At 49.7% G+C, this 13,236-nt stretch overlaps 1 protein-coding gene across 1 annotated transcript in view; it reads right to left on the bottom strand.

The window, feature by feature from the left end:
- The window catches only part of LOC145362288 (EH domain-containing protein 2-like), a 51,941-nt gene that overhangs the window by 22,554 nt on the left and 16,151 nt on the right, over window positions 1-13,236 (bottom strand). The window contains exon 3 of the mRNA XM_080218378.1: window positions 4,192-4,604. Coding sequence (XP_080074504.1) covers window positions 4,192-4,604 — 413 coding nt within the window. The remainder of the gene's footprint in view (window positions 1-4,191; window positions 4,605-13,236) is intronic.

Here is a 13,236-nt window from a genome sequence, read left to right as displayed (position 1 = left end):
ATTTTGTGAGGTTACGGGAATAGGGATCTGGGTGAAATTGTTGTCAGTGCAGACTGAATGGGCCGAACGGCCTCCTTCTACACTGTTGGGCTTCTGTTATTTATGGCCTCCCACCCGAGGTCGAAGGACCTTGTTGTTGTCTGCCCCTTGCCTGCTCCGATTCCTGGGGTGGGACGGTGCAAATCCAGCCATTGAATCCCTGCAGTGCAGAAGGAGGCGATTCGGCCCACCGGGTCTGCACCGACAACAATCACACCCAGGCTATATCCCCGTAACCCCACATATTTACCCTGCTAATTCCCCCTGACACTAAGGGGCAATTTAGCATGGCCAATCCACCTAACCCACACATCTTTGGACTGTGGGAGGAAACCGGAGCACCCGGAGGAAACCCACGCAGATACGGCGAGAATGTGCAAACTCCACACAGACAGTGACCCAAGCTGGAATCGAACCCGGGTCCCTTGAGGCAGCAATGCTAACCACTGTGCTACCGTGCCACCCAGTGTATGCTGCGCATCCCACAGCTGACAGATTATCTTGTTTATGCACTCCTGTTTGTGGGATCGTGCTGTGCACTCCCGTGGGTGGGCGGGGGGGGAGGTGTTATTTAATGATGTCTTTCCACTGAAAGAAAAAGGCAAGATCTATAAAACCATAAGACGCAAAACCATAAAATGCAGAAGCAGAAGTAGGCCATTCGGCCCATCAAGTCTGTTCAACCATTCAATGAGATCATGACTGATCTGACGTTATAATCCTCAACTCCAGTTTCCCGCCTTATCCCCATTTCCTTCGATTCCTTTTTCCCCTTTCGCAACCTAAGGACATCTCACAGTGCTGACATCCAATGATTTACATTTCAGAGTGCGGTCACTGTTGTAATGAAGGACACATGTCAAGCCAACCTGTGCACAGCCCGATCCCACCTAATGTTACAATGCCCAGACAATCTAATATGGCTCCCAGTTCAGCAACATTCTGATTTTAAAATTCTCAACCTTATATTTCAGATTTCTCCATCTCCAATCTCCCTATTTCAATAATCACCATCAGCCCCTCAGACCAGGAACACTTTGTAAATCTTTTCTGCACTCTTTCTAGTTTAATAATATCCTTTCTATAATAGGGTGACCAGAACTGTACACAGTATTCCAAGTGTGGCCTTACCAATGTCTTGTACAACTTCAACAAGACATCCCAACTCCTGTATTCAATGTTCTGACCAATGAAACCAAGCATTCAGAATGCCTTCTTCACCACTCTGTCCACCTGTGACTCCACTTTCAAGGAGTTATGAACCTGTACCCCTAGATCTCTTTGTTCTGTAACTCTCTTCAATGCCCTACCATTAACTGAGTAAGTCCTGCCCTGGTTCAATCAACCAAAATGCATCACCTCACGTTTACCTAAATTAAACTCCATTTGCCATTCATCAGCCCACTGGCCCAATTGATCAAGATCCCGTTGCAATTGGAGATAACTTTCTTCACTGTCCGCTATGCCACCAATCTTGGAGTCATCTGCAAACTTACTAACCATGCCTCCTAAATTCTCATCCAAATCCTTATCTGAGGAAGGATATTCTTGTTATAGAGGGAGTGCAGTGAGGGTTTACCAGACTGGGATTCCGAGGATGGCGGGACTATGTATGAGGAGAGATTGACTAAGTTAGGATTGTTTTCACTGGAGTTGAGAAGAATAAGGGGGGAATCTCATAGAAACCTATAAAATTGCAACATGACTAGATAGGATAGATGCAGGGAGGATGTTCCTGATGGTGGGGGAGTCCAGAACCAGGGTCACAGTCTGAGGATTCGGGGTAGACCATTTAGGACGGAGGTGAGGAGATATTTCTTCACCCAAAGAGTGGTGAGCCTGTGGAATTCATTACCACAGGAAGTAGTTGAGACCAAAACATTGAATATTTTGGAGAGGCAGTTAGATATAGCTCTTGGGGTGAAGGGGATCAAGGGATATGGGGGGGGAAAGTGGTATCAGGATATTGAATTCGATGATCAGCCATGATCATAATGAATGGCAGAGCAGGCTCGAAGGGCCGAATGGCTTACTCCTTTTTCCATGCTTCCATGTAGGTGAGATCCGGCCACCATACCCTCCTCCTCCTCAGGGGGCTGGCTGTACTCCCAGCTGTGGCCACCACTCGAAGGCGCTTCCCGCACTGAGTGCCCACGGGGTTAGCCGGCATTTTTGTGGGCGACCTTTCTGCTGACCCTGTGGCCTGGGGGGAGGGTGTGGGGAACAAAGCCTGGAAAATCCAGCCCAGGGACGCCTTTGAAAACTGGACTGGGAGCTCTGCCCATGCGAGGAGGACAGGGGGTTGTGGGGGGGAGGTTGGGGGGGAATAGAAACATCTTCAAGCTGAGTTCAGGCTGGTTTGCTGTTGCTGGGTGGTGGATACATAGGCTCACACTGTGGGATGCTGACCCAGGCCTGACCTGAGTCTCGGTGGTGCCAGCGAGTGAGTGAGTGAGGATGCACGTCACAGAATCACAAATCCCACAGGTCAAAAAGTCAAGCATTCCTTTGAAAAGCAGAATTGTTTTCAAAGGTCTCTGCTGCTGCTGGCTTCTTCCGAATGGTCCACCTTGCTACAGCCGGCAGTCTATTCAACTACTGTGGGCTTCGGCTTCAGGCCTAAGGCAGCACTGTGGCACAGTGTTAGCACTGCTGTCTCACAGCGCCAGGAACCCGGGTTCGATTCCCAGCTTGGGTCACTGTCTGTGTGGAGTCTGCACGTTATCCCCGTGTCTGCGTGGGTTTCTTCCGGGTGCTCTGGTTTCCTCCCACAGTCCGAAAGGTGTGCTGGTTTGAGTGCATTGGTCATGCTGAACTCTCTATTAGTGTACCTGAACAGGTGCTGGAATGTGGCGACGAGAGGATTTTCACAGTAACTTCATTGCAGTATTAGTGTAAGCCTACTAGTAACTAATAAATAAACTTTAAAAGCTTTACTTTTGCTCGGCCATTTCAGAGGGCATTTAAGAATCAACCACATTACTGTGGCTCTGGAGTCACATGTTAGGGTGCATCGGCTGTGCTAAATTCTTCCTCAGTGTACCCGAACAGGTGTGGGAGTGCAGCAACTAGGGGATTTTCACAGTAACTTTATTGCAGTGTTAATGTAAGCCTACTTGTGACACTAATCAAATAAACATTAAACATTCAACCTTATGTTGTAAAAAGAGGCCATTTGACCCATCTAGGTTGCACTGACAACAAACCCACCCAAACCCAATCCCAGTAACCCCATGGATTAACCAGCTACTCCCCCTGACACGAAGGGACAATTTAGCATGGCCAATTCACCCAACCTGTGCATCTTGGGACACTAAGGGGCAATTTAGCATGGTCAATCCATCCAACCTACACATCTTTGGATTGTGGGAGGAAACCAGAGCACCCAAAGGAAACCCACGCAGACACGGGGAGAATGTGCAAACTCCACACAGACAGTGACCCGAGGCCAGAATCGAACTTGGGTCCCTGGCACTGTGAGGCAGCAGCGCTAACCACTGTGCCACCCCTAGTGTACAGAGCTAGAAGTAACAGAGATAATACAATATAAAAATGACTGCAATGAGGTTTAATTTTTAATAAGTCACACAGGGCAGGAATCTCATGGAATTGGGGTGGGATGGTGAATATCTAAGCTGCCTTCGCTCACTTCAGTGAAGAATAGAACTAGAGTCATTGACGCTTACAGCACGGAACCAGGCCCTTTGGCCCAACTTGTCCCTACCCTTTTTTAACCACTAAGCCAATCCCAATTGCCTGCGTTTGGCCCATATCCCTCTATATCCATCTTACCTGTCTAAATACTTTATAAAAGACAAAATTGTACTCGCCTCTACTACTACGTCTGGCAGCTTGTTCCAGACACTCACCACCCTCGTGTGAAAAACTTGCCCCTCTAGACACTTTTGTATCTCCCCCCCTCACCTTAAACTTGTGGCCTCTAGTTTTAGACCCCCCTACCTTTGGGAAAAATATTGACTATCTAGCTGACCTGTGCCCCTCATTATTTTATAGACCTCTATAAGATCACCCCTCAGCCTCCTATACTCCAGGGAGCAAAGCGTAAGTCAAGTGTTGAGCCCAATCCCACTAATTCCCGATTAGGTTAATGACCCTCCCCCCTCCCCCCCAGAGGGTAATGTAAGCACTCACTCTCACGAGCCGTGCTCTCTTCACGAGGTCGTTGAGCTTTCTCAAGGCGGCGTTCCTCGGCAGGTTCTGAATATCCTGGAATAGATCTTGCTCCTCCAACTCAAACAGCTTCCGGTTCTCGGAGATGAGGAGCGGCTCAGACCAGAAGGAACCGATGTAGACCCGCATCACCTCGGGGGTGTTGATGACTTTGCCGAGGGACCACATCAGCGCCCCGTAGACCCTCATCAGTTGCTGGGTGTCCACCTGGTCCGCCTTGTTCAGCACCACGCGGATCTTGTCTTCGTTTCCCTTCAGAGCTCGGATAGCCTCGGAAAACTCATCGGAGATCTCCAGCTTGTGGGCATCAAACAGGAGGATGATGCGGTCCACGCGCTCAGCGAACCACTGCAGCACGGCAGCTAGATCGTAACCTGGAAGACAGAACAAGTCTTTAGACAGAGTCAGGAATGGATGAACAGACTGGGGCTCTTTCTCTAGAATAGAGAAGGCTGAGGGGCTACTAGTTCCAATTCTCTTCCTGCACCCTAGGGTGCCACAGTGACTAGTGCTGCTGCCTCACAGCACCAGGGACTCTGGTTCGTAGATTGCCTACAGTATAGCAGGAGGCCATTCAACCCATCGAGTCTATACCAACCATAATCCCACCCAGGCCCTATTCCTGTCAACTCACACATTTACCTTGATAATCCCCCTGACACTAAGGGGCAACTTAGCATGGCCAATCCACCTAACCCACACAATTTTGGAGTGTGGGAGGAAACCGGAACACCCAGAGGAAACCCACGCAGACACGGGGAGAACGTGCAGACTCCACACAGACAGTGGCCCGAGCTGGGAATCGAACCTGGGTTCATGGCGCTGTGAGGCAGCAGTGCAAACCACTGTGCCGCCTAATTCCTGTCTGTGCGGAGTCTGCATGTTCTCCCCATGTCTGCATGGGTTTCCTCCGGGTGCTCCAATTTCCTCCCACAGTCCGAAAGAGGTGCGAGTTATGTGGATTCGCCTTGCTAAATTGGCCCTTAGTATGAGGGGGATTAGCTAGAGTGAATACATGGTGCTGTGGGGATAGGGACTGAGTGCAATTGTGGTTGGTACAAACTTGATGGGCTGAATGGCCTCCTTCTGCACTATATGATTCTATACACTAAGGCAGACTTTCAACTGTTTCCATAGCTAGTAATTCCCAGAACAGGTCACTAGTCTGTTGCCAGAGACATCAAGCATGGCTGACAAGGAGTCTCTCCCACTCTTACCGCCAGCCATTGGCATGTTTGGAAGGATTTACAGGTTGACACGTTATGAGCGCACCTTCAATGGTCATCAACTCTTGGAGTGGGACTCGAACCCGGAGCTTCTGGCTCAGAGACAGGGACGCTAAACCCACTGCGCCATGGAACCTACCAGTGACCAGATAAAGGCAATAAATTTATGAAAGGGATATTGATAGGGTAGACATAGAGAAGATATTGCGACTTGTGGGAGGATAGGGTGTTGTGACATAAGAATTAAAGGGCCATCAATATAGATCAGTCAATAATAAATCCAATGGGGGATTCAGGAGAAACATCTTTAATCGGGGAGTGGGGAGAATGTGGGACTAGCTCCCACAGGGAGTGGGGAGAATGTGAGACTCGCTCCCACAGGGAGTGGGGAGAATGTGGGAGGGAGTGCTGTACTATGAGAAGGTCAGTACCGAGGGAGTGTTGCAATGTCAGAGGGTCAGTGCTGAGGGAGTGCCACACTGTCAGAGGGTCAGTGCTGAGGGAGTGCCGCACTGTCAGAGGGTCAGTGCTGAGGGAGTGCCGCATTGTCAGAAGGTCAGTGCTGAGGGAGTCCCGCACTGTCAGAGGGTCAGTGCCGAGGGAGTGCAGCACTGTCAGAGGGTCAGTGCTGAGGGAGTGCCGCACTGTCAGAGGGTCAGTGCTGAGGGAGTCCCGCACTGTCAGAGGGTTGGTGCTGAGGGAGTGCCGCACTGTCAGAGGGTCAGTGCTGAGGGAGTGCTGCATTGTCAGAGGGAGTGCCGCACTGTCAGTGGGTCAGTGCTGAGGGAGTGCCGCACTGTCAAAGTGTTACATCTTTTAGATAAACGGATGAATGTAGAAGATCCTATGGCACAATTTTGAGGAGTTAGGGGCATGTTCCATGAATGGCCTCCTGACCATCATTAAAACAGATGATCACCACACTATTAATGGGGTCTTGCTGTGGACAAACTGGCTGTTGCATTTTCTGCATTGCAACAGAGATTACAGTTCAGAAAATGAATCGCTGGGGCAGGGGAGGGGCACAAAATGATTCCAGACATTGTGGGATGATGAAGGATGCAAGAGAAATGCAAGTCTTTCCTGAAGGAATGTTCCGGGCTGGAGTTCGACATCTTATTACCGGATGGATTTCTGCGCACACGTAATCGCAGTTAGCCGAACTAAAACTGTAAGCAGGAGTGACTGTTGTCCCCCTTGGCACCCGGTCCAGCAGAAAAGCCATTCCATAAAAGGCTGAACTGGAAATGATTGCTTCAGAGAGTTGAACACTGTGCGCGATTCAACTGACTCAGGGAAAACTACAGCCCCAGCACCGGAGGAAAGCTTTATGACATCCCCGGCACTTTTAGCCAAATAAATATTCGCAAGTCTGCCAAAGAAAATCCACAAAACATCATCTGCAATCACTGAGTTTCGGAGCAGGAACTGATTAGCACCAGGGGAACAGTCCAAACAATTCAGGGCAATGGGATCAACTTCAATTTTCCAATTGTCGGAATCCTGCGCTTTGGGACTAACAGGCCCCAAATTTAACAACAAAAGAATTTGCACTATGATATTCTTGAAACAGACTGAGATTTTCCTTGGGTGTTCCGCTGCAGTGTAACCCAATCAACTGATGACAGCAATCGCTCACAGACTGAGATATTATAGAATCACGGAATCTCTACAGTGCAGATGGAGACCATTCAGCCCATCCAGCCTGCACTGACCACAATCCCACCCAAGCCCTATCCCCGTAACCATGTGCATTTACTCTAGCTAGTCCCCCTAACACTAAGGGATAATTTAGCATGGCCAATCCACTTAACTCACACATCTTTGGACACTCAAGGACAATTTAGCATGCCCAATCCCCCTAACCTGCACATCTTTGGACACTAAGGAGCAACTTAGCATAGCCAATCTCTCTAATCGACACATCTTTGGATACTAAGGGGCGATTTAGCATGGCTAACTAGCTAGGGTAAATGCATAGGTTATGGGGATAGGGCCTGGGTGGGACAATTTAGCATGGCCAATCCCCCTAAGCTACATATTCCCCCATGAATGGGCAGGAGAGTGGATATTGCTTGGAGGATGAGTCATAAGGAGTCCTGGGATAGGTTTAAGGGGCCGAATGGCCTACTTTTGCAAATCTCTGTGACCAGGAAGGATTGGATGTTGAATTCCCTAGTTCCAGTAAATGCAGGAACGGAAATTGTTCCTTTGTGAGTTCTCACTGGAAAGGTCTGCTGATTGTTTGGCAGAGGCATGTCAATATATTCTCCAATCCTCCGAACTCAAAGCAGATACAGAACATAAAAAATGTAACAAGCCAGCCCTGAGTCAGCCAAGGTGAAGTTCGACAAAGTGGTAATTTATCAAGTGGATGGACAAGCTATGCAGAGCATTACACAGGATTTACAGACAGAAACAGGCCATTCAACCCATCTGCTCCATGCTAGTTCTTCTGATCCACACCAGCCTCCTCCCATCCCCTATTCAACTCACCCTATCACCACACCCTTCTATTCCGTCCTCCCTCATTTGTTTATCCAGCTTCCCCTCCTCAATGTCCCCACTGACCCCAACCATTCCTGGCTCCACATTCTCCTTATTCCCTTTGGGAGCGAGTTCCACATTCTCCCAATACCCTGGGAGCGAGTCCCACATTCTCCTCATTCCCCACGGGGGTGAGTCCCACATTCTCTCCACTCCCTGTGGAAGCGATTCCCAATTCTCCCCACTCCCTGTGGGGAGTGAGTCGCACATTCTCCTCATTCCCCAGGGGAGCGAGTCCCACATTCTCCCCACTCCCTGTGGAAGCGATTCCCAATTCTCCCCACTCCCTGTGGAAGCAATTCCCAATTCTCCCCACTCCTTGTGGGGAGCGAGTCGCACATTCTCCCCACTCCCTGTGGAAGCGATTCCCAATTCTCCCCACTCCCTGTGGAAGCAATTCCCAATTCTCCCCACTCCTTGTGGGGAGCGAGTCGCACATTCTCCCCACTCCCTGTGGAAGCGATTCCCAATTCTCCCCACTCCCTGTGGAAGCAATTCCCAATTCTCCCCACTCCCTGTGAGGACCGAGTCGCACATTGTCCCCACTCCCCATGGGAGCGAGTCCCACATTCTCCCCATTCCCTGTGGGAGCGAGTCCCACATTCTCCCCATTCCCTGTGGGAGCAAGTCCCACATTCTCCCCACTCCCTGTGGGAGCGAGTCCCACATTCTCCCCATTCTCTGTGGGAGCGAGTCCCACATTCTCCCCACTCCCTGTGGGAGCGAGTCCCACATTCTCCCCATTCCCTGTGGGAGCGAGTCCCACATTCTCCCCACTCCCTGTGGGAGCGAGTCCCACATTCTCCCCATTCCCTGTGGGGAGAGAGTCCCACATTCTCCCCACTCCTCAGGTAAAGAGGTTTCTCCTGAATTCCCCACTGGATTTTTTTGTTGTATTGATGTCTCCCAGGCTCTGGTCTGCTTGAGCAGTTCTGTTCCACGCCAGTGTCATCCGCACAGCGTTGACAGGCGGTAGCCTGAGACCCAATTCAAAATTATTGACCAATCGTCTGGCTTGGAGCCCCATCGCTACTAACTACGGGCGGTCAAAGGTCACAGGCATGGCTTATTAATTTGGAAAATCTCTGGGATAATGAGCAGCAAAGCAGCACAGTAGTTAGCACTGCTGCCTCACAGCGCCAGGGACCCAGGTTTAATTCCCAGGTTGGGTCACTGCCTGTGAGGAGTCTGCACACTCTCCCCGTGTCTGCGTGGGTTTCCGGGTGCTCCGGTTTCCTCCCACAGTCCAAAGATATGTGATTTAGGTGGATTGGCCATGCTAAATTAACACTAGCTAGGGTAAATATGTGGGGTTATGGGGATAGGGTCTGGGAGGAATTTGATTTGGTTTATTATTGTCACATGTATTGGGATTCAGTGAAAAGTATTGTTTCTTGCATGCCATACAATCAAAGCATACCATTCACAGAGAAGGAAAGGATAGAGTGCAGAATGTAGTGTTACAGTCATAGCTAGGGTGTAGAGAAAGATCAACTTAATGCGAGGTAGGTCCATTCAAAAGTCTGACAGCAGTGGGGAAAAAACTGTTCTTGAGTCGGTTGGTACGGGACCTCAAACTTTTGTATCTTTTTCCCGCCGGAAGAAGGTGGAAGAGAGAATGTCCAGGGTGCATGGGGTCCTTAATTATGCTGGCTGCTTTGCCGAGGCAGCGGGAAGTAAAGTTTATTTATTCGTCATAAGTAAGGTTTACATTAGCACTGCAATGAAGTTATTGTGAAATTCCCCTAGTCGCCACACTTCAGCGCCTGTTCAGGTACACAGAAGGAGAATTTAACATGGCCAATCCATCTAACCTGCACATCTTTGGACTGTGGGAGGAAACCGGAGCACCCGGAGGAAACCCACGCAGACACAGGGAGAATGTGCAAACTCCACACAGACAGTGACCCAAACTGGGAATCGAACCCAGGTTCCTGATGCTGGGAGGCAGTAGTGCTAACTGCTGTGCCACCATACCGCCCCTATGGAGTCAATGGATGGGAGGTTTGTGTGATGGGGAGTTATTGGTGCTGGCTTGATGGCCCAAATTCCTCCTTCTGCACTGTAGGGATTCTACGATTCCATGAATTCCCAACTGCTTTCCCGCTAGCATCCCTGGCCTTTAAGGAACATTCACCTCCTCTGTTTGGGGTCGGGGCAGGTTCAGTTCTGTCCTGGCGAAGCTTCTCTGAATTCCTCAGTGCAAGTTTGGGCAATGGGCCCTGTCTCACTTGCTGCAGGCTGTGCTGGCTTTCTAAAATCCAAGTTCCAGGCACAAGTGGGCCCCGTGAGAGCACACCAGTTAAAAACGGGGATAATGGTTAACTGGCTGGGACACTGGAGGATGAGCGAAGTGATTAAGGAGCAGGCAGACATAGCAACACAAAGCAATTAGAAACACAAATGCTCAACACCAGATTACAATCTCTCGGCCGCACGGCTTTCACCAGACTCAGAAAGCATTCTTCCGTTGTTTATTAAGCTCACAGGATGCAGTTAACAAAGCTTGCTGTTTATAATTACAAAAGCAAACTTCCAGGTTTGCCACAGCCTCAGAGTTTCACGTACTCCTCCCTTCACCTGGCTCCCGCTGGATAATTATTCAGTTCCATTTCCACACCAGCCTGAATTATTGATAATCTTTGTCAGAATAACACTTTCCTTCCTGACAGCCTGTTGCTTCTTACCCTGCTCTGAAATTCTGATCGGCTGTGATTTCTTTAATGAACTTGTTAAAGAACTTTCGTGTGGCCAAACTTATATCCTGGCTCAAGGAAGGCCATTCCTCCCATGCTATCCCATTCAGAGGGTATCAGCCAACTGGTCAACTGGTGGAGGATATCATCCCTCACCATGGGGTCAAATCCCTCACCCCAGGGTCAAACTCCTCACCACAGGGTCAAACCCCTCACCACGGGGTCACACCCCTCACCACGGGGTCAAACCCCTCACCACAAGGTCAAACCCCTCACCACGGGGTCAAACCCCCTCACCACGGGGTCAAACCCCTCACCACAAGGTCAAATCCCTCACCACGGGGTCAAACCCCTCACCACAAGGTCAAACCCCTCACCCTGGGGTCACACCCCTCACCACGGGGTCAAACCCCTCACCACGGGGTCACACCCCTCACCACAGGGTCACACCCCTCACCATGGGGTCAAACTCCTCACCATGGATTCACACCCCTCACCACGGGGTCAAACCCCTCACCTGGGGTCAAACCCCTCACCCCAGGGTCAAACTCCTCACTCCGGGGTCACACCCCTCACCTCAGGATCAAATCCCTCACTATGGGGTCACACCCCTCACCACAGGGTCACACCTCTCACCCCAGGGTCAAACTCCTCACTATGGGGGTTTGGTTCCTCACCGCTGCCCAGTAAATGTCGCACAAGTCTTGGGGGCAAATCTTTTCACTGCTTAATTTGTTTCTGATGCGCCACTGGGCAGCATGATGGTTAGCACAGCGCCAGGGACCCGGGTTCCATCCCCAGCTCAGGTCACTGTCTGTGTGGAGCTTGCATGTTCTCACCGTGTCTGCATGGGTTTCCTCTGGGTGCTCCGGATTCCTCCGAAAGATGTGCTGGTTAGGGTGCATTGGGCTGTGCTAAGTTCTCCCTCGGTGTACCCGAACAGGCGCCGGAGTGTGGCAACGAGGGGATTTTCACAGCAACTTTATTGCAGTGTTAATGTAAGCCTACTTGTGACAGTAACAAATAAACTAAACAAATGGTTGAGAAAATTGAGTGACTGAGGCAGATGGAGGAAGGAATTGGAGAGATAACTGAAGGATAATCAGTGAGGAATGACTGCAGTTTCATTCCAGAGCTTTCAATTCATTTGTATTTTTGGCAGTGGATGGAACCTTGTGATTCTGCTTTTGAAATTATTGCTCACTCTTTGCCAATGCTGTATCAAAGGATGGATCCAATCCTCATGCTGGTCCCTTCAAATGGAATCTAACAAGATTCTGACCTTATGCCCCTGACTACATCAGCGAGGACAAAGTAGAAATGGTCGAGAGCTTCAAGTGTTTTGGTGTCCAGATCACCAACAACCTGTCCTGACTCCCCGCCACAGTAAGAAGTCTCACAACACCAGGTTAGAGTCCAACAGCTTTATTTGGTAGCAAACGCCACCAGTTTTCGGAGCGCTGCTACCAAATAAACCAATTGGACTTTAACCCGGTGTTGTGAGACTTCTTACTGTGTTTACCCCAGTCCAACACCGGCATCTCCACATCATGGCTCCCCCCCCATGCCAGTGCTTTAGTTAAGAAAGCCCCACCAACGGGTCTACTTTCTCAGGAGGCTAAGGAAATTTGGCTCCAACTCTCACCAACTTTTAGAGGTGCACCATAGAAAGCATTCTTTCTGGTTGTATCACAGCTTGGTATGGGCTCCTGCTCTGACCAAGACCGCAAGGAACTACAAAGGGTTGTGAACATAGCCCAATCCATCACACAAACCAGCCTCCCATCCATTGACTCTGTCTTCACTTCCCGCTGCCTTGGCAAAGCAGCCAACATAATTAAGGATCCCACGCACCCTGGACATTCTCTCTTCCACCTTCTTCCGTCAGGAAAAGGATACAGAAGTCTGAGGTCACGTACCAACCGACTCAAGAACAGCTTCTTTCCAGCTGCCGTCAGACTTTTGAATGGACCCACCTCGCATTAAGTTGATCTTTCTCTACACCCTAGCTATGACTGGAACACTAGATTCTGCACTGTCTCCTTTCCTTCTCTATGAACGGTATGTTTCTCTGTATGGTACGCAAGAAACAATATTTTTCACTGTATGCTAATATATGTGACAGTAATAAATCAAATCAAATATCACTTCTGTAATGTAGGTTTAGATGAAGGATGAGGGAGGCCATTCAGCCCATTTCATCGCCACTCCCCAACCCCATACCCCCAAAACCCAATTCTCTGTCACAATGACAGAGAGCAGACCCTCCATTGTGTAATGGGCTGGTTAGGAAGAGAATAGGAGCAGAAGCAGACCATTCAGCCCATCTTTCCATTCAATATGATCACAGCTGATTTTGGGTTCCAAATTAATTTTGCCGCCCGTTCCCTGTGTCCCTTCATTCGCCAAGAGATGGAAAATCTGTCTACCCCCGTCCTTAAATATATTTAACAATGGGGAGCATCCACAACCATCTGGGGTGGACAATTCCAAAGATTCACAACCCTTCGAGTGCAGAAATTTCTCCTCCTCTCGTT

This window comes from Carcharhinus amblyrhynchos, unplaced genomic scaffold, assembly GCF_965287045.1.
Source record: "Carcharhinus amblyrhynchos unplaced genomic scaffold, sCarAmb.v2.hapA scaffold_37, whole genome shotgun sequence".
NCBI classification, from domain to species: Eukaryota; Metazoa; Chordata; class Chondrichthyes; order Carcharhiniformes; family Carcharhinidae; genus Carcharhinus; species Carcharhinus amblyrhynchos.
Note: the sequence above shows the minus strand (reverse complement) of the source record. Positions and strands in the feature narration are given on the sequence as shown.